Source organism: Peromyscus californicus, unplaced genomic scaffold (genome assembly GCF_007827085.1).
Source record: "Peromyscus californicus insignis strain IS unplaced genomic scaffold, ASM782708v3 Scaffold_17__1_contigs__length_78620276, whole genome shotgun sequence".
Lineage (NCBI taxonomy): Eukaryota > Metazoa > Chordata > Mammalia > Rodentia > Cricetidae > Peromyscus > Peromyscus californicus.
The window spans coordinates 69338183-69365133 of record NW_026294469.1 but is presented as its reverse complement, the minus strand read 5'-3'; the positions used below and the strand labels follow the sequence as shown (position 1 = coordinate 69365133).

At 40.6% G+C, this 26951-nt stretch overlaps 1 protein-coding gene across 6 annotated transcripts in view; it reads left to right on the top strand.

The window, feature by feature from the left end:
• The window catches only part of Atp9b (ATPase phospholipid transporting 9B (putative)), a 242264-nt gene that overhangs the window by 99303 nt on the left and 116010 nt on the right, over positions 1–26951 (top strand). For 5 of the 6 annotated variants that reach the window (XM_052742665.1, XM_052742669.1, XM_052742666.1 and 2 more), the window contains exons 10-11: positions 11885–11960; positions 19002–19078. The exons of the other annotated variant lie outside the window; for it this stretch is intronic. In XM_052742665.1, the coding sequence (XP_052598625.1) occupies positions 11885–11960; positions 19002–19078 (153 nt within the window). The remainder of the gene's footprint in view (positions 1–11884; positions 11961–19001; positions 19079–26951) is intronic. 6 annotated transcript variants of the gene reach the window in all.

Genomic DNA, 26951 nt, shown 5'->3' with positions numbered 1-26951 from the left:
TAGAATTATTATGAAAAGTTGATATATATGGCTAAATGAAAATAAAAATTTGCATATCAGAAATAATCATAAGCAATGTCAAAAGTCATATGAATTATGAGAAAATATGTATAGCTTACATTGTGGCCATAGGGTAACCTGCATTAGGAAAGTACCCTTAGAAATTGACCCAGAAAGGAATGGTATTTTTACACGTTACATAATGGGTGAAGCTTATGGACATCATTTTAAGTAAACTAAGTTATTCCCGAAAGAGCAAATATTTTATGATTCTGCTTGTAAGATGTAAGTAGAGTAATTGGATTCATAGAAAGTGAAATGATAGGAGCTGGGACCTTGGGAGTAACCCAGAGATGGTGTTTTATAGGGACAGAATTTCAGTTTTATAAAATAAGATGGTTAGTGGTAAAGGTGTTTAATGCTGTGCTGATAAGCTTGGTTAGGTCAGCAGGTTTTATATTTTGTGTATTTCCTCTTATTTCCCCAAACACCAAAGGATGCCGTGCAGACTAGAGTTTCGGCTGAAAAAACAAGCACAGATTAGAATGAAATGTGAGCATTGCTAAGCATTGGCAGTACATCTCTGTGTGGAGAATAAGAACACCACCTCTGGTTGTGTTTGCAAGAGCATCTCTTCTGAGGAGGCTCACGAAGCTGCTGTGTTCTGTGTGGGTTCTCACATTGCTGCTTGTGCATTTCAGGGGGAACTCCATAGAGAGGCCTGCTCCTAGGATGAAGGTGGGTGTCCTTCAGCAGGCATCGAAAGCTCTCTCCCACTTTAAAACTCACTTCTCATTCAGATCCCTTACTTTTTCGGATTGTATCTTTCCTCCTGGGTTTTTTGTTTGTTTGTTTTGTTTTTGTTTTTGTCTTCTGATTGTTTATGATGTCCAGAAGGATTGTCAAAGTTCCATTAGTTCCATAAGGCCTTTGGGCAAGCTTCCCAAGATCTGAAGTCAGAATTTGCCTTCTCCCCACTCAGATTTCCATAACAGATCACATCTCTTGCTGTTACTACATCTGACCATGTTTGCCTCTGTCAGAATTGTTGATCTCAGACTGTGTCCACTATCTCATTAGCTTTTCAAGGGCAGAGGCTGGCTTTAGGTGTCACTGTGAGGCCTTTGGCATAGTGCATGCATGTGAATTTGATGAACTTGCTTTCTGGCTGTGAGATCAATGCGGTCAGAAGAGAGTGGAAGAGCAGGCACAGTGTTTGGCTTTGTGGTGGGTGCCGTTTTTGTTTTGGTTCGAATGCAGTGTGTCTCTCATAGGCTCATGTGTTTGGAGACTTTTCCACAGCTGGTAGCTCTACTTTGGGAGGTTGTAACCTGAGGCCTACTTGGCAGACATAGATGCCATTGGGCTATTGGGCCAGAATGGATGAGTTATAGCCTGCCCAGCTCCAGCTCTAGTCTCTCAGTTCCTTTGCTACCCATGCCTTGTTACCAGGTCCCTCATGCTCCTGCTACCACGCCTTCCCCTGTCGTAGATTGTTCTCATGCCAACCATGAGCCCCATTTAGTCTCTCCATGCAGTTACTTCTTAGCAGTTGTTTGTCCACAGTAAGAGGAAAAGTAACGTGAGAAATCTGTTGAGTCTGCTTAAATGGCAAGGAATTTATCGAGGGATAAAAACTCACTACAGCACAGGAGATTGATTTATCATAGGATCCTGGAAAGCCGAGCTATGGTCTGTGCTTTTCTTCGCCTGGTCTGTCTCAGCATCCGAAAACAATGAGGGAGAGAGAGGCCCACATACATGCATCTCAGTTCTTAAAGGTCACAAGAGGCCATGCCCCAGGGATGTACTTCAAGGTCATAGGCAGGTAGAGCAGTTACCTTCTCCCTCTCTAGGGGCAGTGCTTCAAGGTCATAGCCAGAAGAGCTACCCACTGCAGAAAAGTAACTAGTACAGTCCCCTTTAAAGGTCATGATAGTGCTGTTGTTGTCTGGAAACTATTTTGAGAGAAGCTTGGCAAACAGTCTTCACCTTTCTTCTCAGTCTTGATAGAGAAGATATTATGGACACTGGGTCATCCCTTTTTATATAGTTATCCCACAGGACACCTAAATTCAGGATTGTGTAGTATTTTTATCAAACTTAAACACACACCCACATGTTTTGTTTTGTTTGGGTTTGGTTTTTTAGACAGGGTCTCTCTGTGTAGCTATGGCTGACCTGGAACTTCTGGAGATCCACCTGCTCCTGCCTCCTGAGTGCTGGGATTAAAGCCATGTGCCACCACGCTGGACCTCTCCCATGTACTTTTAATTACTTCTAGATAACTTATAATAACTAGTTCTGTATAAATGCTGTGTGATAGCTGTTCTATTGTGTTAGTCTGGGAATTAGAATAAGAAAGAAAAGTCTAACAAGTTCAGTACAGACATACCAACTGTAAGACCAACTATACAGGTGAGACAAGATGTGTTAGTAGCAGGCCATAGCACAGTGTCCTCATACATCTCTCATTTGCATGGACTCACCATAATATGCAGGGCATGGGAAATCCAAGTTTTACTATATGGAACTTCCTAGATTATATTTTTCTTGAAGATTCTTCATCTACTGGACTTAATCCACATCTATAGAGCCCAAGAATATAGAGTCAACTTTGTGTGTCATGGTGCACATTCATACTTGGAACCAGGTTTCCTGTTTGCCAGCCACCTTTTGAATTAGTGACAATGTCTTGTTCATATTGACCTCCATCTCTCTCAGTTGAGCATTTTCTGTATCCTCTTCAAGACTGCTCTACTTAAAAGATTATACTTTCTAGTTTCTGTAGTTTTCATGTACTGCCATAGCCTGCTACATTTTAAAAATTAGATCAGGGAAGCTGCAGTGTGTTAGCAACACATAATTTCCTTCGTGGTCCATATTGCATGTGTCTGTGTTGTTTACATGTTTACACACACACACATACACACACACACACACGCAGAGTCAACCTGACACAAGAAAGAGTCATCTGAGAAGAGGGACCCCCATCCTTTTGGCCTGGGGCATTTCTAGATTGATAATTGATGTGGAAGGGCCTAGGCAACTGTGTGACGTGCAGGTGGTACTGGGTTGTCTTAGAAGCAGGCTAAGTAAGCCATGAGGAAAAAGCGACAAGCAGTATTTCTCCATGACCTCTGCTTTGAGTTCTGCCTGCGAGTTCCTGCCCTGTTTGAATTACTGCCTTAGCTTCATCTAAGGGACTGTGATCAGAAAGTGTTAGCCAAATAAACTCTTCCCCAAGTTACTTTTGGTAGTGTGCTTTTTATTGCGGCAATAGAAACCCTAAGAAGGTGTCCCTGAGTTCATAGGCTGGAAATGTGATCCTCAGCACAGCAGTGTTAGCACATGGGACCTTTAAGAAGTGATTAGGTCACTATAGCTCCTGATACATGTTTGGTGCTCATCGTAGAAATGATATCATTGTCATAGGAGTGTGTTCTTGATCAAAAGATGAGTTCAGCTCTCTTCCTTCCTCCCCATTATACACATTGTGACCTAGCCACTTGAATCTTCCTGGCATATTACATGCAGCCCAAAGGGTCTTTGATAGGATAAAAGGTAGATTATTGAATCTACTCTAAAAAATATAGAAATAATAGGATAAAAAGGTAGATTGTTGAATCTAGTCTGAAAAGAAAAAAGAGGATATAGATATGATAAGCTAAAAGGTAGATTATTGAATCTACTCTGAAAAAAGTAGAAATGATAGGATTAAAAGGCAGGTTATTGAATCTACTCTTTAAAAATATAGAAACGATAAGATAAAAGGGTAGATTATTGAACCTACTCTGAAAAAAAAAGATATAGAAATGATGGATAAAGGGTAGATTATTGAAATCTACTCTGAATAGAAAAGAGAGAGAATATGGATATAAGATAAACAGATAGATTATTGAATCTACTTTTAAAAAGCAACTAATAGTTTTAAATATTTTTACATTGGATTTGATTTTTGTATGTCATATACAAATTATATATATTAATACCAATTTGAGATTGATTCTGTTAGAAAATACTGTACATATATTTCTAATCTTGTTCAAGGTATTGTACCTATACAGTTCATTTAATAATGTAATACAGATTGCTAGTCCTTGAAAGTTATTATTACCAAGTAATTAGGATATAAAGAAATGAAAGTTCATAGTCATTACAACCAAACTTGTAGTCATGTTAGGTATGTTTTCAAGATCAAACATATATTTTAGATAAATAGGTCATCTTCAAACACTTTAGAGATCGACAGAATGTGACTTTTAAGATGTTTTAATAAATTTTTTTTCTTTTTTCTTTTTTTTTTCTTTTTTTTATGACAATGAGACATGTCTGCTCCTGGCAGCACCAATCTACTTCAGAGAAAATGATAGGCATTGAAGAAACTCCTTATGGAGTTTACTTTGTTTGTGGCAAGTTAGCCAGTGGGCAAGAAAATGCCCTTGCCTCAACTTCTGACAGTGTGCTGTCCAAATGGACAAGCAAGACACGAAAGAAAGGACTGCCGATTCTTGCCAAGACAAAGTAGGAAGGCCCTTTAGAAAATCCTGCTGCCGGGGAGTGGTGGCGCACACCTTTAATCCCAGCACTCGGGAGGTAGAGGCAGGTGGATCTCTGTGAGTTCGAGGCCAGCCTGGAATACAGAGTGAATTCCAGGAAAGGCTCAAAGCTACACAGAGAAACCCTGTCTCAAAAAGCCAAAAAACAAAAAACAAAAAAATCCTGCTTCACAGATGCATCTAGTCTGTCAGATATGCTAGGCCTGTAGGCTGAAGATGGATACCTCAACATTGCAGAGGAACCTTGGGTGGCTGTCCAGGCAGCCAGCTGTTTCTGTCATTTCTCACATTTTTAGAAGTCACTTGCTTGCACTTCCTGATTACTCAAGTATTATTTCCTTCTTGGGTCTCTGAGCGAGTTGAAGACTAGATAGTTATAGTTACAGTTTTCCTTGTTAACAAATTCAGAAACAAAACTCTCTAAAGAGGTGTAAAGTATATAAGTTTGAAAGACATCAATAGATAGTATTCATTTGGTAATACAAGTTAGGATAGAAATTGAATTAGGTACAACATTTTGGCCTCACCAAAATAGGATCAATAATGGAGTATTTTCTCTGAATCTGCCAAATGTTAATGGATTGGACATTGTTAATGTAATTCTTGACTGTATATATAGTATATACTTATTGTATATACTTTTTCTTAGTTATAACCTTCATTTATTATTTTAGACAAAGGGGAAATGTGGTAATATATTGTGTACCCTAATAAAGCTTACCTGTGGATCAGAGGACAGAACAAGCCACTAGATTAAACGTAGAGGCCAGAGAGTGGTGGCACACACCTTTAATCCTAACACTTGAGATCTCATGCTTTTGCTTGGGAAGCACACATGCTTTTAATCCCAGGAAGTAATATGGCAGGGCGGAGAAAAGTATATAAGGCATGAGGAGACACGAACTAAAGGCTCTTTTTGGCTGAGGCCTTTCGGGCGACGACTCCGAGGCTTTTAGTCTGAGGATTTGTGGAAACAGGATCGGCTAGGATTAAAGGTGTGTGCCACCCCTGCCTGTCTTCTATGTCTAATCTAGTGGCTGGCTCTGTCCTCTGATCCTCAGGTAAGTTTATTAATGTACACACTATATCACCACAGGTCTTACCCCTGGTCTATACTTTTCAGTCTCCAGAACCATGAACCACAGATATCCTTCCATTATTTATCCGTTCCCAGTCTGTGAGATTCTGTTAACAGCAGCAGAAGACAGACCAAGACGTGTAGATCTGAGCAGCATTCTGATGTGATTTATAGTGTCTTCTCTTGTCAGGGGTCTGGCTCTGGTGAATGCCCCTCTTCCTCAGTGTACTTTTCAAAATTTTCAGGTACACAGATCAGAAAATATGTAGGTTCTTCAAAATGTTTGTTCTTTCCACTGTTGCTGCATAAAAGCGGGTTTTGAGAGAATTTCTGCAAACACACACATACATATACATGTACACACACACATACACACACACACACACACACATACTCACATATAGATGTACATAAACACTCCACACACATACACGTAGACACACAGACACGCACACACATACGTGTACACACACATATTCATGTAGACACACAGACACAAACACACATGCCTAGGTGAGTGAGAAGGGAATAGGAGAATGAGTGCAGTCCCAGGTCTAGAAGAGGTCTGTGTGTACCTGCCCCATTCTGATTCAGTGTGAGTTCGGTAGAGGAGGAAGCTTCTTATATGAGGGCCATTCCTATCTCTAAACACAACAAAACTCCTGTTTGTCTTAGAGTTTTACAGTTGTGTCTACATTTCTGCGCCTTTAGAGAATTACTACTACCAGAGCCATCTAAAATCCTAGCATCAAAGCCTTGTGTGAGTGTTAGAATAAAGCAAAGAAGCCACTTTGAGAGATGAGAGGGCACTCTGGACTGACACTCCACAGCCCGAGCTTCATGTCATAGGGATGTGGCAGGAATGGGAGCATCCTCTACTAGAGCAGATTTGCAAGTGCTGTATGCTGTGGATGCTGATGGTGGAGTCCAAGGGAGATGCAAACGTGCAGAAAAGCTCTGCACACAGTAGGCGTGCCTTTATTTCACGTGGCCTAAGGCCATGTCTAAGGAATACCCTTCAGGTAAATGGCCCTATTGTACCCACATTTGATGTTTTTAGCCACTTTGTTTTTCTCATTTTAAATATATCAATCTAGAATTTTAGATTATTATAATATGAAAATATTTTGTGTGCATTTTTCAAATACAAAGAAAGAAAAAGACATTGAATATCTTTGCAATTAGAAATTGAAATTCAGTTTAACTATAGAAATGTATCAGTTGAACGTTGTTAAAAAGTGGTATTCTTGGAAACTCTTTTAGTACAGTATAAAGGAGCAGCTACCCCTGTTGGCGGCCAGTTTAGAGACTGAATTAGGGATTGGAGCACATCACTTTGAGGTTGCTGTGGTAGTAGGTACATTGTGCATTTTGTTGTCCCTGGTGACTCTTAACACAGTCATCGTGTTGTGAGTGAGTCTGTGTCCGCCACCCTCCTATAGCATGGGCAACCTGGCTGCACAGTGTTGGGCTGGAAGTGGTTTCTAGCTTTCTTCCAGATGCTAACCTCTCCTTTTGTTTAAGACATAAGCCTTCCCTTGGAAAGCTGGGGTTAAACGTGGGCTAATACTTTTCGTTATCCTCTACCAATGTCTCCCATGTGCTCCCGCTGTGCATTTTCTGCTTTAGTTTCTTGTATATGCACAACACACCCAACCTTTGTTAGTCCTCTTCCTGTTAGAACTCTGGTCTTTCTGAGTAGAGTTGCCCTGTCTATCACACAAGGCTACTGTTGAGGGACCAGCCTGGAACTGGAACATTTGGTATTCTTCCCCTCAAAGTGCATTCTTTTTTTCAAACTACGTAATTCTAAGGAATGAGTAACCAAAAGTGAAAGTGATTTAAAAATTCTTTTCCATCATCTCATTCTTTATTACTTCTGCATGAGATTGGTAAAGAACTTTAGAGTGATTTTTGTGATATGTATTTGATATACTTAATGCTTAGAAACTGTCACTCCCATGACAGAATTGAAGGAAAACCATGGAGAGTAAGTGTTCTTTCAGATTTTATTAGAAATAGATAAAATAGGGTAGACAGTTAATGGGAAAACCAACTTACATTTCTAAAATTAAGTTGTATAGAAGTTTATTTCCAGTTCAGACAATTTTATAAGACTATTACCTGCTTTAACTCCCATCTGTCTCTGAGAGTTTGACATAAAAGGGAAATATTATGCCAAATGGTAAATACATGTGAATAATTATTGACACTTTTTTGAAGGAAGCCTTAGGGAGAGGTTTTGATTGTGTTGCTAATTTTCTTTTTTTAATAACCCTGCCTGGTTGTGTATTTTTGCTGTATAGACCAGGCCCTCCTACCTCAGACTTTCGGAGTTCGTTACCTGTGTTTCCTGATGACTGGAATTCAGGTCGCCACTGTGCCACCAGAGAGAGTTTAAAGGAATGAAATGAATTTCATTGTGCTCAAGGCATAAATCAAGGATGTGCTAAAGGGAAGCTTGTGTATGCTTCTCCCTGGGTGTGTCTGTAGGGCATGCTTTGCAGACCCAGCTCAGTTACCACACACAAAAGACAGCCCTGTTCCTTCTCTTGAGCCACTGCATGCTCCACCTACTCCTGGCCTTATGTAGGATAGCTTAGCTTAGTGGTTGGCACGGCCTTGTGTGTGCGGTCTAGTCTGTGGACTCGTGATGCCTATGGAAGGTAGAGAATTCTGCTTTATTTTTCAGTTATTAATGTATTGGGTAAGTTTATGTTCTTGTTCTGTGTGTGGAGGGCAAAGTAACCCTATAGTTGTTTATTTATGGTCCTTAGGTGACAAATAAAGATATAAATTGTTGTGATAAAATAGGAACATGTAGTTAGGGAGTAATTTTATAAAATGGTAAATGTACAGATCAAAAAGTGTCTAGTTTTGTATTCCATTGCTAAAACTCTTAGACCAACATAGAATTGAAGGATTTACCATATTGGCTGTATATGGTAAATACAACAAAGAGCATCTGGATTTATTTCTCCAACAGTATTTTTCAGAACTAAACTCTGTTCAAAAGTTGTCATTTCAGTTCAGCCATAATGTCAAATAAAAAGCAATGTGGTCCATCAAGATGACCTGGGTTTTCTAAAAGTTGATACTTTTGTTCTATTAAACTATAAAAATAAAGGGAAAACTTAATTTTCCTTAGATAACCATTATCTGTTTACCTTGAAGAGTGATTTCAGTTCTGAACTGGAGAAGAAAAGACAGTGTATTCTTGACATTGTCAATGGAAGACATTGTTGGAAAATATGAAGCAGATTACTTCAGTGTCTGTGTGTTTTGATACTAATGATGTGGGAGGTCCCATGCAGGTCCCAATTCAGTAAACATTTTGTCATCCTTATTATATCAAAGTAAAGTGATTAAAGCATAAGCATGGTTTTAACTCTGTTATCCTTAAATAAATACTAATATAATTCTTGGACTCTAAGTTTTTCCCCATGCAGACATGAACATTTATATTGGGTTGAAGTAAACATCAGCTTTTCTACATAAAGAGGTATTAGCTGGTCTAGGGATGTTGATCTGTGGTAGAGCAATGGTCTACATGTGTGAAGCCTTGTGTTTGATTCCTGTATTTGTGAGTACTGTAACCAGGACATAAATTAAACTTTGTTCTGTGTTTTGGAAGAGTTCTTTTTTAAGCATCAGTGCTCCCCCACCCCTGGCCCCTAATGAGGATACACATAATTTTAAAGCATACCTATGTTTTTAAAACTTACTGCTATGACAGCCTTCACAGTCACAAAACTCAAAACCCAGGGCATGACTAGATGCTGTCTTCTCTGGGTACTGTAGAGGAATGCAGGAATCACACAGTTCTAAGACACAAGCCTGAACTCAGTTGAAGGAAGGCAGTAGGTTTCATGATTACTGGTTTTGCTGTCAAATGCATATAAGGCACCTATAGGACAAATGAAACCTTTTATTTTATAAATGTTGGCAGTGTTGGAAATATTTTGAAGTAGTCTGCAGTTGCAGTCAAGTGTAGCCGACTAGTAGCTCTGGCAGGCCTGAGTTGTTCGTAGCACCGGCTTTTTTATCTGGCTGCAAGTAGCTCCAGATGCGGGTAACCGCTTGTAGCTACGGTCGGTTGGGCCTGGGGCCTAGGCTGAGCTGGCCTGAGCTGAGGAGCTAGTCCCGCTGAGGTGGGAAACTGGGCTGGGCTGCCAAGCCAAGAGGTTTTTAATGAATTCTTGCCACATGGGCGCCAAATGTAGATGTAACAGTCTTATTAAATAAGAAACACAGAGCCTAATGCAGAGTTAAAAGTCCAAGAGGTCAGAGCAGTAGCTAAGAGCTGAGACTTAAAACCGCCTTCTTGTGCTTGCTTCGGCAGCACATATACTAAAACCGCCTTCTTACCCTTCCTGCCGCTGCCATCCTTCCCCAGAGAAAGAGACCTACTTTCTGTGTATCTGTCTTTTTATTGACTTTCTGTTATGGCTTCTTATTGGTTGTAAACCCAAGCACATGACCTCTGTGTCACTGCCTGTCACAGACCTCCAGGTCTTCTATGCTTGGTATTGAGATTAAAGGTGTATGTTTCCATGCTGGCTGTATCCTTGAACACACAGAGATCTGCCTGTCATGTGATCAGGATTAAAGGTGTGCACCACCACCACCTGGCTTCTGCTATGGCTTGCTATTAGCTCTGACCCCCAGGCAACTTTATTTATTAACATACAAATAAAATCACATTTCAGTACAAATTATCACCATATTTAGGTTCTGTACCTTAAATATAAATCAGAGAATTGTGTACCAAATATATTTAATAGCTAGCAAGATGGCTGGAAAAGGTACCATTTGAAGATGGCCTGATACATTAATGGAAAAGACACACCCATAGGCAAAAACTTTTTTCTCCCCACATTTGATTTCTTTGCTATTTTGGAATGTATCTTGATAGCAAATTATCAAGTTATAATAAAGATCCTGTGGAAATTACTGTTTTAAGGAGTAATTCTAACAATCAAGATAATGTGAGATGTTTTTGCCATGTGCAGACATTGAGGTCTATAGCTTAAAGTTTTCCTGTGTCCTGCCTGGTCTGCAGCTGGTCAGACCCAAATAAACACACAAAGGCTTATATTAATTTCAAACTATATGGTCTAATGGCTCAGGCTTCTTACTAGCTAGCTCTTACATCTTAAATTAACCCATTTTTATAAATCTGTATATTTATAAATCTGTAGTTCATGGCTTACTGGTACCTTTACATCTTGCTTCTCCTGGTAGTAGCTAGCAGCATCTTCTCTGCTCTCTTTCTCCTTTCTCTCTCTCTAGTTAGAATGTCCCGCCTAACCTTATTCTGCCTCACCATTGGCCAAACAGCTTTATTTATCAACCAATCAGAGCAACACATATTCACAGCATACAGAATGACATCACCCATCAGAGGTCATCCACTGTGGTGTGTATTTTCTTCTGGGAATCACCATCAGGTGCAGATCTTTGGGCTTTTGTGATCCTGGTCTCTAGCAAGGCTCCCATAATCACAATATAGACCATGGCTTTACATTAAGATGAAATCCTCAGCTTGTGTATTTTATCTCTGAATGTCAGCATGAAACATGTAAATATGAAACTAAACTGTATGTACTATAATATTGTGGTATTGCTATTTGGATACATTTGATGTTTACATATATAATTAGCAACAAAATGCTTGTATTTGGAGGCTGCTTAATGAAAAATATCTAACATCATATTTTAATTTCTCCTGTGTGTGTTACTGATAGTCACAGAAGCATTTTTTTGCTGTTCATGAGCATGTTTATATTTTAAAGACTAGCCCTTGTCCTAGAGAAAAATTAGGGAGAAGAAATTCTGCCATGTTTATGGAATATAGGAAAATTCTACCATGTTTGTTCATGGTTATGTCTGTGCTCATATTAGTTTTTAACTTTCTAGGAAAAGTGCATCTAAGATTAGGATTGTTGCTCACACCGTGTGTTTAGAAAATATTTTAGCTTATTCTCTACAAACAATCAGCATACGAGGAGTGCACCTATGAAAATTTAAAATTATTCATTATACGTGTAAGCATTAAAAGTGTTTATGAATGAATCAGTCAAATTGTAATTTCAAGATTTTATATTCCCCCTTGAAACTTGTATTTGTGATTAGTCGGGTACAGAAGATGGGCACATTTCTTTTCTGACGCTGTAGATACCTGAAATGTGAGTAGAACATTGCTAATTTTCTAGCTTTGTTTTGTTTTTTTTTTCTCCCTGAACAGGAAGACAGTGATCCTCCCATTCATGAAAGTCTCAGTATAGAAAACACATTGTGGGCAAGCACCATTGTTGCATCAGGTAAGGGAGAAGTGTCCCTGCATGTCTCACAGACAAAGGATGTTAGTCCTGTCTAGGTATTCTAAAACAGCTTTCCTAAACTTCCTGTGGTATTTAGAGAATGCTGGTTGAGAAGCCAGGAGATAGTCTTGAGAGTCTGTGTCGAAGCCGGGGCTACTATTCTCCCATGGCAGAACAAGGCCAGAAGTATGAGAGTGTTGGTACAGCCATTGTGGTGGAGCAAGGGCCATTTTTCTATGTTTGACATATGTTACTTGATGTATACTAGTGTGCTTTGATGAGGGGGGGTCACAGGAGGGCTGGGAGACTAGTAATAATTTTTGATGGTTCTTACCTACTTTTTGTCTAGCTGACAAAACCTAGAAAAGCCTGGCTGGGGTAATGTAGGAGAGTACCGGATTAGATGAAGTCATACAGGCCAGAAGAGATAGCACTAGCCAGGGCTTTAGAAGCAGGGAAGATCTGAATGTTGTTGGAGAGAAAATGGAAGACAGTGGCATACTCCTAGTGGTTAAAGAGGAGGTTACTTAAGATGACAGTTTTACAAGTAAATTTCTATGAGGTATATTGGAAATATAAGGTTTCACCACCTGGTCAGAAGTAGGTTGACATCAGTGATGGTATTAGAAGAAGTTAATTGATCTTAAGGAAGGTACCATGCATGAAGCTCGGTGTCAGAAAGCACAGGGAAAAGGATGCTGGAGGAGATAGGAACCTAGGGACACTTAAGGAGCACTCAGCAGTTTTGAGTAGGATGTCAGTTCTCCCGTCACACTACTAGAATGAAGCGGAACATGTCAATAGGCAGCTTTGGTGGGTAGGAAAAGCTTTAAGAAAATGGTTCATATAATTTTAGCTATACTAAGTACCACAAAAAGTACCATGTCCTAAGAAAGTATGTCAGCCAAGAACCTTAGAGACATGAAATACAGAAGACCTCTCTGCAAAAGAGATGTTTAAAAAGCATTAAAGAAATACACAGGCAGGTGGGACCAGGTGCGGTGGATGACAGGACAGTTGTGGGAGTATTCCTGTCCAAAGACAGCTGGGAGAAGGCCTAGTACTTAGAGGACACAGTGCCCTGAAGAAGAAGGCTGAGGTGCCAGTGTGCCTGGCCCCAGATGTGTGGATGTGTTGGGGAAGGGGAATATCAGGCAGGAAGGAAGTTCTGTGATCCTTTGTTTAAATCGGTCCTCTTTACACACACAGCCCTGGAGAACTACAGATACTCACGCTTTAGAGATAGAATATGAAAATTTTATGATATTTCATATTTTAAAAACAAACATGGAGGCAAATTGTGAGAATCTTGAAAGTGTTCACTTGTAATGTTTGATGTTTTGATACCCACATATATTTGTAAAATTGTAGATAGAGAAGTAAAGATGTTTTTCCATGAAGATATCTCAGAGGTGGGAATGCCAGGTGCTTAGCTCTGGAGAGAGAGAGCACAGGTTCAGGGTCTTTGAATTCACCGTAGAAAGGGGCTCATGGCATCTCTGGAAGCCCTCCCCTCCCCTCACTTTCCTGACCCTTACAGACTGACGAGCCCTGTTCCAGTTCAGTGAGGTGATGCCACTATTGGTTGTTCCCCTCAAATGCCCCTGTGTGCACAGGCCAGAGCTGTATGGCATCCACCCAGGGTTGGAGTGCACGTGTGGTCTCTGAGCTTACCATCCATTGATAATAGAGCGTCTGCAGTATGGGACATAGAAGCACCTGTTTGGACAGAATTTAAAATGTTCTGTCATTAATCATTCTATTTATAGTGTTAAATTAAGACTCATTAAGGGATTAAAAGATTCTCTTTTTAAATACTTCATGTTTTGTTCTTTGTTTCTGTTTTAAATATGTATTAGACTGTTGACATCAAATCATAGTACTATTGATTTGTGGCCTTTCTCCTGGGAAATAGAAGCAACTTGAGCTTAAGGCTTCTGAGATGTCCTGTAGAATTTCCTGGACATAGTTTTTCTGTTTGACTTTCATTTTCAAAATGACCTTGGCATGCAGTAGCTGCTACATGAATACTTCTACAGCAGAGATACTAATGGAGGCATCATAATGTCTGTCACCTCTCAGCCTTTCGTATTTGCTGTCCCTTGTAGTACTGGGTTGAATGGGGTGGTTGAGCTCTTAGAGGATGTTCTAAAGCAGTGGTTCTCAGCCTTCCTAATGCTGTTATGCTTTAACACAGTTCCTACTATATTTAAAAACATAGGTCTTTAGGAGTGTTGCAAGTCTCAGACTACCAGAAGTAACCAGAGGGTCCTTATCTGTCTGTAACTGGTCACAGGTTTAAAATTCTTTTTAACTGAATTCAAGATAGCACCTTTAAAAATTAGATTATAATTATATCACTTCCCCTTCCCCTTCTTCCCTCTAAACCTTTGCATGAATTCCTCTTCCCCTTTCAAATTCATATCCTCTTTTTCTTTGTTGTTGCACATATACTATGTGTATGTGTGTGTGTTTGTAAATATAAACACAATCTGCTTAGTCCATATACTATTAGTTGTATGTGTATGTTTTCAGGTCTGACCATTTGGTGTTGGATAACTTAATCGGTGTGCTCTTTCCTGGGGCCGACTTCCTTCTTCTACTCGCAGTGTTCATTCCTCTCCTAGAGTTCTTTGTCTAGGGTTTAGGCCTTGAGAACCTTCCCACTAGCATGTCTGTTGTTGGTGTCCCCTTGTTCAGCTCGTGTTTAGGCAGCCATGTTTGGGAGACTTCATGGCACTTTTTTTTTTTTTTAAAGCTGTGCTGCCATTCCTATGTATCATGGCCTAGCACGTAATAGTGAAGTACTGTGCCATTGTGCCTTTCTAGGCCCAGAGAAGCTCTTTGAATGAAGTTATTTCTGACCTTCTGCCCTGTCATAGAGTTTTAACAGTATGGGACTAGCAATTCAAGTTACAGAGAGCAATAAGGTGTCAGGTGACCAAAGAGACCACTCCAGGCTGCCCTATTGACTCAGAGAACACTATTCCTTTAAATGACTGGTTCTCAACCTTCCTAATGCTGTGACCCTTCAATACAGTTCCTCATGTTGTAGTGACCCCCAACCATAAAACCATTTCTTTGCTACTTCATAACTGCAATTTTGCTACTGTTTTGAATTAGAATATAAATATCTGTTTTCTGATGGTCTTAGGTGACCCCTGTAAAAGGAGTCTCAACCCACAGGTTGAGAACCACTGCTTGAAAAAGCAGATCAAGTTCCTACGTGGAGTTGCTCTAAACCTAAAAGCAAGCCTTTCTGAAGCAATGTATAAGAATGTATATGCACAGATTGGATTGTCCAGGAGCTCTGCCTCTAGAGCATGGTGTAGCATACATGCAGATGGGGCTTCCAGGAGTGGTGGAAGTATTGTGGAAAATGCATAAACTGAGAGTGAACATTTGGAAACATTTAGAGGCATTTGGTATAGTTTACTAATACTAAAAGAAGAAAAAAAAATGAAGGCATATTTTCTTTTACTTGGCTTTTAATTTATTTTCCTGGTAATGCATTTTTACTGTGTAAATAGCAGTTCTCAAGGCTCGGCCTGTTGTTTGCTCCAGTCAGTATGCACCTGGTGCTTGAATAGCACGTGATTATATCCTTTGTGCTACCCATTTTCTACCTCTTGGACCTGGTTGTGAAGCTTCCTTATCAGTGAGCATCTGTAAAGACTGGTAGTCAGGTCCTGGCTGGTGATCATGGTCCTAATGCTTGTCTTTATATTATTTTTTTAGGTTCTGGAAGCATCACCAATATTTGGTCTACACTTTGGCTAACAGATCTTTCATCCATACACAGAATGCATGCTAACTCTTTGACTTTCTGTCTGGGTTTTTGTCTTGTTTTATTTGTGTAGGCATCCCCCTTTCCATTAGCTTAAAGCCACTAGTCAGTTTGTTTAAAGGCCTCACCTTATTTTGCATCTGTATGTAATTTTTTCCAGATCACCTAAAATGATTATCAGTTTATAAACATTAGTTGATGAGTAAGTTCACATGTTGTCACCTCTGGTTAAAAGGTGGCAGCTGAAAATTTTTAAGACTCCAATCATTTAAAATTAAGGAGAAAGCCGGGCGGTGGTGGCGCACGCCTTTAATCCCAGCACTCGGGAGGCAGAGCCAGGCGGATCTCTGTGAGTTCGAGGCCAGCCTGGACTACCAAGTGAGTTCCAGGAAAGGCGCAAAGCTACACAGAGAAACCCTGTCTCGAAAAACCAAAAAAAAATAAAAAATAAAAAATAAAAAAATAAAATTAAGGAGAGTAGTTAGTTTGACTTGAGTGATTACATTTAGTGGTCATATATGTTACACATTTATATGAAGAATACCTTTCCCCCTAAGGTTGTTGCTGTTAGCACTTTTAGTTTTCATAGAAAAGTTATTTGCTTTAAAATATAACTCAACTATTAATTTGAAACTGGCATTTTATGAAATTTAGATATATGGATAGCAGGGAGGCCATAGTATAGTCAAAGCATTTATAACTGACCTCCTCCAATCAAAGTATAATGGATCTTCAGACTCACCCCCTAGAGGCCAGCCAGTAGGGCCTGGGTTTCTAGTCAGTAGTCAAGTGTGTCATGCTTCTACTAGCCTTGCTTGGGACAGTTAGCATCTGAATCTTTACAGTGGTTTTTAGATGACTTTAGTCAAATCAAAGATGTAGATTTTGACCAGAGGGGTATAATCCTTAACTTTCAGGGCTAAGTACTCATAAGCCTTAAAATATTGTCTTGCTGCAAACTGAACCTAAATTTTGGTTCACTTCTAGACATTGTATCCCATTGCCCTTAGGGATTTTGTTACATGGTACCCACCTGTTAGGAATTTCTTTGTGGCTGTGGGTTTAACATGCAAGCATTCTTCAGAATCTACTGAACTTTCTCAGTTTGGAGCCAGAAGGGTAGCTTGGTTTTTCACTAAAAATATGGATTAAAATATGAAAATTCTTGTACTTACATGTCCCCTCCCTTCGAAATCTAAACACATTTGGCATCTGTCCTATTTTTGTCTTCTATTTATCTGCCGTAGTGCAAGAGTAGGTCATTCTTGTCTTCTCATGGCTCAGTGTCAAGACTGGCATCTTCTCCCCTTTCCGTGCTGCTTTCTCCAGGGTGTACTGGGTCTGAGTCTACACCATTCTATACATGCATACTCTTGTCCAAGAGAGCAGAGAGTCTTGTATGGCACTGGACTCATTCAAGCAATTCTGAGTAATTAAAAAGCACGAGGCTCAGAACAACAATGCACTTAAGCTAATTTCACTGAGTAGTCATTTTCAGCAACCATCAAATGAGAGAATACAATGAGAGCCTTTAGCAAATGTTAAATGTTGCACAACTCTAACTTCAGGAATTGTGTTGTGTATGCCATGTTTCTTGTTAGTCTTGCATTTCTTTGTTTAATTTGAGTACTGTAAATTACACCAGCCTAGAATCTACATTGCTCAGAATCTGCCTTGGTTTTTAGGACAGGGTTTTAAGCTTGAAGGATCATTCTGAAGGCTTCTCTGACACTTGTTTGTTCTGCTGATGTTAAGTTGCATTGTTGTGGAATTGTATTATTCAACATTAATGGCAATTTTACATTTGAAGAAGTTAAATTGGCAGATAGGAAAAAATATTGATCAGTCTATATTTCACATTTAGCCTTATTAATATTGAAACAATTCTGTGGTATGAACTGTTATGTGTGAGAGTTTGATAGTTTTAATATCCTATACACTAAAGAGCTCCACACCCCTTGTTAGCCAATCACACCTTTCCAGAACTTGGCTTCACTGTGGTGCTCAGCGAGGACTACAGGCTCTACAGCCTCTGTGCTGCGTACTGCTGCTGAGGCCTGTGTGGGTCTGCCCTTCCTAGCTCGATGAAGCTAAGCTGAAATGACCTCATGTGCCACATGCTGCTGTTAGTGCTCAGATGGAACCATAGTAGTGCATATTTACCCCATGAGTCCCGACTTAGAGTTTGCTGAGTTGCACATGCTAATGGCACATCTAGGGTTGTAGGTATTGGGAGTGGTGGTGTTCTTGGTGAGGGAGGTTCTTGCTGTGTATTCCACTTACAAGCTTTCTTCCTCTGCCTCTGAAGCAAAACAGTTTTTTATATAATTTTTAAGAGTTAATTTTGGTGGGATTGTTAATTTCAGTAATTTATGTGCATATGAATATAATATCTTTCTACTTTGTATTTTTCAGTATCAGGAATTTTGAATTTTAAAGACAAAATTAGGACTACAAGTGGTATAGATGTAATGTAGAGATTCCATGGTTTTTAGTTTTTGCAGTCTGTATATGAATGCTCTCAGCCTTTTAACATACAGATGATCATTTTCTTACGTTGAAAAAGTACTACATCTTTTTTACCTATAAACTTAGACAACCAAACTTTTATAGACATCCATTAAAGAAATGAGTAGCTTCTAAATCTGAAATCAAATATTTTAAAATTATATTTCTGGTGAGTCTTTGTTTGTTTGCCTAGTTGGTTTTTGGGGTGCTAAGCGTGGATTAGGCCCCAGCACATGCTAGCCCAGGGCTCCACTCAGCAGTATCCTGGTAGAGGACCAGTTGTTGAAGACGCGCGACGGAAACAGCAGCCGAGGCACTTCCTCGCCCTGCGTGCCCAGCGATGCACTCAGGCCAGAGAGCGGGGTCTCCTGTCCTGTTGGAGGTCCACCAGTGTTGTCAGTCAGGAATAGGGACAGCCTTTTGATGCCAGTTTAACCTGAACCAGTACTGTCTCGGTGGACAGTAAGGAAAAGCCATGTCACTCCTGTTGACAGGAAAACAAACATTAGTACAGTTTTTAAATGTTCTGTACAGGCAAATTTGTATTGTTTAACAAATCATTTTACCTCTAAGTCTTTTTTAAAAGTTAAGGTTAAATTTCCTTGAACTAGCCAAATCAAATAGACTGTTGGGTAAATGTGTATAAGCTCAAGCAGTATAATATATTTTCCATCAAGACGATTAATTAGAAAGTGTTATCTCTGCTTTCAAGTATTGCTATAAGGACCACTTTCGTGTTTTTGCAGGTACTGTAATAGGTGTTGTCATTTATACTGGAAAAGAGACTCGAAGTGTAATGAACACATCCAATCCAAAAAATAAGGTAGGCTAGATTAAGGAGTGACTGCTTTCATGAACTTGCTTTTTCATTTCAGTAAGAAAGTCTATGTAGTGCTGAATAGCTCATTTATGTAGCATAATATGTAATGTGAAAAATAGACTCAATTGCTGGTAACTTGTAATGAGTCCTTATGTTTGTATGCATTCTCATCAAGCATTGTCTGCCTCATCCGAGTTTTATGTGCCTTATATTGGGCAGTTAATTCTTGGTTTCTCATCTTAAGTTTATTTTGTGGTTTGTGTTCTTTATGTTGATTGTTTATTTTTAAAATAATCTATTAATCTTTTATATTATTTATCTTGATAATAGTAGTTATATCCAGGTTGTTTCTTTCATTTCAGAAGCATATTGAAAGCCTAAAAACTCCTGGTAACATTCCTAAAATTATCACTTATGCAATCAACATATGTGTGTATACGTGAAATCATGCCCAAAGTCAGTGTGAATTTTAAGTATTTGCTGTGTGACTGATTCATTGTTCATAATGAACTCTGTGTTCTACAGTACAGTTAAATGAGAAACTCTTACTGTTTGGTTTATGCTTATTTACTTGTAATGTAACACATATTTAAATAAAACTAACAGTTCTCACAGATCTTGCCTTACTCTGCAGGTTACTAATAGTGAATGTTGTTGTTTTGCTGGGAAGTTTTCTACTAAGCACTAGAAATGAAATATGCCCTTAGAAATATATGTACATGTCTGGTGTGATATCATCCATGTCTTCAGCTAAGAGCTGTTTTTAAAATAGCCCTCCAAAAAAATAAGAAAGTAAGCCAAGTGTAGTGCCTATGTCTTTAAGTCCACCATATAGGAAGTTGAGGCAGGTGGAAGATCGTAAGTTCAAGGCCATCCTGGGCTGCATAGTGGGTTTCATAGCTAAGAGCCTGTCTCAAAACCAAATCAAAACAAACAAAACAGAAAAGCCTCATAGCCCCAGTGCATGGCCATCTCCACTACAGTGGATTACCCCCAAGCTTGTTGAGAGAAGTGAGGCCTGCCAGAGAATCTCCCCCAGCTTTCCTGATCAGTTAGGAGTCTTTGTGTGTTTGTGTGTGACTCTGTTTAATAACTAGATTGATAGATAGATAGATAGATAGATAGATAGATAGATAGATAGATAGATAGGAAGACAGTAGTAATCCAACAGAGCTATGAATGATGAAAATGTGCATATGTGATAGAAGCTTGCCAATGTTCAATTAAAATTCAGTGATATCAAGTGTGTGCACTTGTATGGGTATGTGCATACTACTGGAATTTCAGTATGAATTCTAACTCTGATGATGAGAAACTTCTCTTTAGATTTATTTAGCAACTCTATTTAGGCTATCAAATATACCTTAGTCACTACTTCAGCAATAGAACTAAAGTTATGTTAAATTGATCTCAGTATTTCAATTCAGTAAGCTAGTTATAGAATGATGCCCATATTTCTACATTTTCAAAGAAGTAAGATTATTGTCTCCTCAAGAGAACAGAAAGAATACTCCAATGCACATGCAACTTCAAGAGCTTTCTCTCCTGTGTTTTCACTCTGGTGTTTATGGTGATTGAGGATAAATTTAACTGTAAGCAGTAAGTTTAACATCTTAAAAGTTACCTTTTAATCAGACTTTCAAATTCCACCTTATTCTTCAGTCTGACTTACATCTTGTTTTTTATTGTCTACAGTTTATCCACTTTATTCTCTGCACATGTTTCATGTGGCTCATTGTGGTTCAGATAAGTTATGAGACTTATAAGTTAGGAACTCTGGCGCTTGAGCTTTGTCAGCTGAGGAAGGTTATAGGTTTTGCCATGGACCAGGTTCTAGGCTTTGAGCAAACAGTTTCATTATGCTTCTTAATTTTCATATTTGTAAACTGGAGATGGTGCCCACATGTGGTTGAGAATCAGATCCTATAAGTGTTGCTTTTAATAAAGAACTTGATACCTAACAAGTGCTCGGTGGATGCTGTGTTGCTATTGATAGGGTCTCACTGTGTAGCTTTGGCCGGCCTGGAACTTGCTATGTAGACCAGGCTGGCTTTAAACTCACAGGGCTGATCTCCCTTCTAGAGTGTTGGGTTTAAAGGTGTGCATCACCACACTCAGCTGTGTTCCATTCCCTAATGTTCTCTGACATGAAATATTTTCAATCTCAGTCCTCATTTCCATTTTTAAAAAACTTGTGATTCATATGTAGACAGCCTAAGCAGCTGGAACTAAAGGGAGGGCTCAAGGGCCACACTACTAGAGGGCCCTGTTCAGTTCCCAGCTCCCATAACCATCTGTAAGTCTAGTCCCAGGGGATCTGATACCCTCTTCTGGCCTCTGTGGGCACAGCAGTTCCCCTAGAACTGAAGTTAGGGAACTTGTCAGCCAACATGTGGATGCTGGGAAGCAAACCGGACTCCTCTATAAGAGCATCAAGTGCTTTTAGTCAGCGATGTGAGCCTTCTCTGAAGTACCCCTTCTTTTGTGGGTTTGAAATATCCTAGTTTTCTTGGTGTTAGGATATGACTTTCGTGTTCCAGGGTTACATTAGAACCCTTACAGGCTGATGTAAAAGTGCTCTTCAGCTGGCCCCACCCTGGGCCTTCTCAGTCCACTCCCCTTTTAGCCACACTCATGGCAGTGACAGCTGAGGTCTGCAGAGCACTTAGTACACTATGGATAGTTCTTGGAATCTTTTTCTAAAATCATTCATCTTAAAATTTTAAGATTTTCTAAAGTCTGATCTTAGGGATTTTATAGTCTTACCCCAAGTTTGTCACTTCTGTGTGCTCACTTCGACCTCTGGTCTTTCACGGACACCTGCTCCTTCCCATCTGAGTTTGCACCTCCACACAGTAGTTGCCTGAAGGTCATGTGCCAGTGGGGCTGACTCCTGGGGCACTGAGTGCTCAGGAGGGCATGCTTGCTGCAGCGGAGCCTACTGACAGATTCCTGAGGGGCTTATTTCTCAGGCTTGATGGTCAGACAGATTTTTGTAAATGGTGCATTTATTCAAGAGAGAAAGAAATTCTATGTGTTTACATATGCAGTGAAATCTTTCCAAGTGCTCAGTGCTAGTTTTATAAGAGTAAGACTTGGGAAAGGACTCCAGATAGGCTCAGTGGACAAAACAGCTAGGATTTTTTCAGGAATTGCTTGGTGTGATATATGTTAAATGAAAAAGAACATGGGATATTACAGAACAGGAGGCAGAAACAAGTGTTTACCGTTTGTGTGAAACTTCCCAAAAACTGAATCCAGTGTTCCGTAGCTTTTAGCCTTCAGAGCGGACTAGTGCAACAAAAGTAAACATTTCAGAGGGAAATCAGGTCAGTTTCCTGTTTTACTGGGTTTCATTTACTGGGTTTCTAGCAAACAGCTGTATCTTGAACTCTGATTTCTGACAGTGATCCTAAGCATAGGATCTTGATTAACAGGGTGATAGCTGAGATTTAGCTATGGAGCTCATTGCTAGCAGAGTAGCTGTCCTTTGAAAGATACATAATTCTGAATAAGTGAGTAAGTGGTTCCCAGTCACAATGAGCTAACCCATGCCAGATAATAGGCTACAAAACCATGGTGGCCTCTGTAGCAGTCCCACACATATTTTGTGTCTAACTCCATCTGACTTGCTCATCATGGTTACCTCAGGGACCTACCTTGACAGCCCAATCCCATGACCACTAGGATAGGACTGGCATCTCATACACTCACTCTTAATGGCTTTTACCAATGAATGGCTAATAGGACTAATTTCATTGGCCAAAGCAATTAAATGGTCTCATCTGAGTTCAAGGTATCAGGAAAGTACAATCCTGTCCTATGATCCGGTGGGAGAGTTGGAAATATCTATTGAGCACTTATTAGTACACTTACAGTGTTCTCATGGATGACATTTTCTTGGAGTCTTGTGGCTGGTGGGGAAAAAAAGTAGAATCCCAAAGACTGTTTGTTTCCAAAGTTAAACAGAAGGAGGAAATAATGAAGGAAAAGAAAGTTGGGTGAAGAGAGCATTTATCCAGCAGAACAAGCAGTAAGTGTTGGTGAAGATTGCAGGATTCACTGAGATAGAAGAAGGGGTTTATGGGAGCCCGTTCTCGGGTTCCTCGTGGCTTTCCCCAGCAGGTCCGCATAGAGGATGATTAGACCACGGGCCTGAGTGCAGGTGTCTGAGATGGTCTGCACTTGACTGTGCTGGGGAAGGAGGTCTTTTGCTCCATCCCTTGGCGTCTCTATAAAAACCCTGGGGCAGAGACAGTCGGGGCCTGTTGGAAAAGGTTCCAGGCCCTCTCGAGGCTATCCTTTATTTTCTATCTGTTTATCTCCGCGATATTCTCCGCAATAAATCCTTCTATCTAATATTTCCTGCTGCTCACACTCAAGAAGACTCTGGGGAACTGTGGGGTTGGTGGGTAAACGCCCCACAGGGTTTAGTAGGTTAGTATATTTAGAAGTCTGAAAAATATTGGTCCAGTTGAGTCATTTCAGTAGTTGCAGAGATTCAGCTATGGGTCCTCAGGGTTAGAGAAACTTAAGGGCACAGCAGGGTATGGCTTTCATGCTGCAGGCCTGGGTCAGGGTTAAGGGAACGGAGGCTAACATGCTATGACCATGATCCCAGATGAGGGAGAAGTCATGTTAATTAAGGAAGCTGAAGAAGAGGAAGGAGGAAGAAGGAAGAAGAGAGGAAGAGAAGGAGAGAGAGGAGAGAGGAGAGGGAGTGAGCAAGGGAGAAGAAATTAAGGGGAAAAGTTAAACTATAAGAGAAATAGTTTATTGATTTGATTTTTTTTCTGGTGAGAAAACTCAGTGTCATAGTCCTGGTAATGCTTTCAGCGAGGGTAAAGGGCATTGATCAAGAAGGAGGATACTCGCCGGGCGGTGGTGGCGCACACCTTTAATCCCAGCACTCGGGAGGCAGAGCCAGTCAGATCTCTGTGAGTTCGAGGCCAGTCTGGTCTACAGAGCGAGATTCAGGACAGGCACCAAAACTACACAGAGAAACCCTGTTTTGGGGCGGAGGCTGGGAGGGGGAAGAAGAAGAAGAGGAGGAGAAGGAAGGAGAACGAGGAGGAGGAGGAGGAGGAGGAGAAGGAGGAAAGACTCATCTCCTGAAAAAACAGACCTCGTGCAAGCATCCACGGGTCCCTGTTCATGTGAAGTTGAGCACTTAGAAGAAAACTGCATAGTGTTATCTGGCCACTCTCTTGTGGTTTAGTTGACCTCCTGCCTTCATTATGGTGTACACATGGGAAAACCATGCCAACTTGTAGAACTGTTTTGGGCTTCTGAGATTGAAGGTGGTACAGGAATACCAACCTTGACGAGATACGAGTGAATCCTAACAGCTGGTGCAGTAGCAGAGTTGACAGGGAACTTGGTCAGGGCTTACCACACTTCCTCAAAGGGCCAGGTTAGATTAAAGCCTAGCCACTCACCTTTGACACTGTTGAGCAGTTCTAAGGATATAACTCTTCTTAGAATTCCATGACAATGATGGAGTAGAGATAAACAAAGGCCTTTTATCATCCCATGCATAAGAACCTCAGCTCATGACACCAACAGATGGGCATCGGGTTTATCCAAGGCTCTAGATTGATAGGAACAGGTATCTGGAGGAGAGGACTGCAATTCTAGAGGAGGACCAGCAGGTGATAGGTAACTATGCAGACAGCGGCCCAGAAGCCTCTTGTGGCTGGAGAGTATAAGTCCTCTAAAAGAGGAAGGAACGCTGAAAATGGTCGTCTTCGGCATATCTGCCAAGGGAAGTAAGGCTGCACTTGGTAATGAGGCGGAGTACAGCCAGGAAGAGGAAGTGTGGGGTGGAGGTACAGTGGTGTCCAGATTACAAACCTGTGAATGTTTTGAGGAGCCATCTTGCCTTTTCACCTCCTAAAATAAATGTGTTTTCCAGCCATTGTTGCTGGCAAACAAGGGCATAGGACTAGCATTGCATGAATTTGCATTTCTTCAGTTTTATTATCCCAGGAAGCCTTCAACTCCGTCTCTCCTCAGTGGCTTAGAGACTTTCACAGTGTAAGTTTACCAGCTATGCTACTGCTTGACAGGTGAGGTTCCCCCACATTTGTCTCCTCTGTGTGCTTCCACCTCTGTTGCTCCCGTGGTACTTCGTTGATACCTGCGGCATCATTTGACTGTCTTCTGCCATGGGTGTGGCTCTCATAGGGTTCTGTCTGTGACTTATGCTTTGTGAGTAAAACTATAATCCAGCTTAGCTCATTTTCAGTTGCTGTGATAAAATACCCTGACCAAATCAACCTAGGGTAGAAAGGGTTTATTTTGGCTCCCAGTTTGGAGTATACAGTTCATCCTGGCTGAGAAAGGCTGATCTCAAGAGCTTGAGGCTAATCATGTTACTTCCACAGTCAAAATGCAGAGAGAGCTGCTTCTCAGCTCCCTTCCTTTGCTTACACAACCCAGGGCCTCACCATTGAATGGTGTCACCCATAGTGTGCAGGTCTTCCCACCACAAGTCTATCAAAATAATACCCCACAGGCATGCTCAAAGGCCCATCTCGCAGGTGATTCTAGATTCTGTGAAATGACAATTAACTTCCAAGCCTTGTCACAAAGGAGAGTTTGTAATGTGTTCCATGTGTTAGCAGAGATTTAATGCACACCTGTGGCTCTAGCAGAGACATGATGCACACCCTCCAGTACACACCCACCAGTACCCTCAGAGGTCATCCCTAGTGACCTCCCTTAGACCTTTCTTGTATGCAGACCTCCCCCCATCAATTCCCAAAGGTGTGTTAATCTGCCGGGCTCCGTGAGGCTGTTCCAGGAGGTCTTTCTTCTGTGCCTAGAAGGGCACCAGCTCCCAGCAGGCGCTTTCTCCCTGGATTCAGGTCAGAGTGTCAGCTTTCCCACTTATGCTGGCGTATCTGCAGAGCTGAGCAGGTGGACATTGAATATTCACCCAATTTCATTGATAGCTTCAGAAATCTATTCTTAAACTTGCTGTTTGCCTTAGTTAGCATAATATCTGCACTGTCTTTGGCTAATTTCTCTTTGTTTTGTCACCTTTTGTTTGTTTGTATGTTTTTTTGTTTTCTTTCTAGTAGCTTAAAAATACTTTAAGCCAGTCCTACAACCTGGTATGGCATGTGAGAAGTAGGGAGAATAATCTGACTGCTCTGAGACACAAGCTTAGGCCTAGACACCTCCAGTTCCTTTCTCTTCTCTGTGATTATGGATATCAAATATTCGAGACTTTGTGCATTTTCTTGGTGTTAAACTGTAGATAAACCATGCCTAGCTGCTGACCTGACATCCCTCCTTCTGTGGCATGGGATGTCTGCCATTGCTTCAGCTTGCCCGGACTGTGAAGTGCGGCCCCACTGATGGGAGTGCCTGTCCCCATGTAGGACCTGGCAAGGCAAACTCCTGGGTCAGACTTCCTGAGTCAGAAACAAAGGGCTTCAGCCCCCTGTGGGATTCTGGTGCACATTAGAGGTAAGCTCTACTCGGGAACAATCCTGTCAGTTAGCATGTCTGTAAGCAGAGTGACTCTGACTAATATAACTGATGTATTCTTTGTGATTTCTTCAAATTTCTTTGTGCACTCTCATGCTATACCTGGGAAACAGCTCTACACTTATTTCAGGGGGTTACAGGAGTTAAAAGTACAGCATGATCTCCAGACAGGGATATTGTTCTACTTTTCCTGATGGAGGAAAACTCCCTAATCATAGAGCTCACTCTGGAGATCGACTCTTTTCATATTTGGAAGTTATAAACCTTTGAACAAATAAAAAGTTTTTATTACTAAGCAACTTTACAATGAAATTTGGTGAAAGTTTAAATTACAAGGACTACAGCTTGAGTAATGGACTACTTTATAAAACCTAGCCTT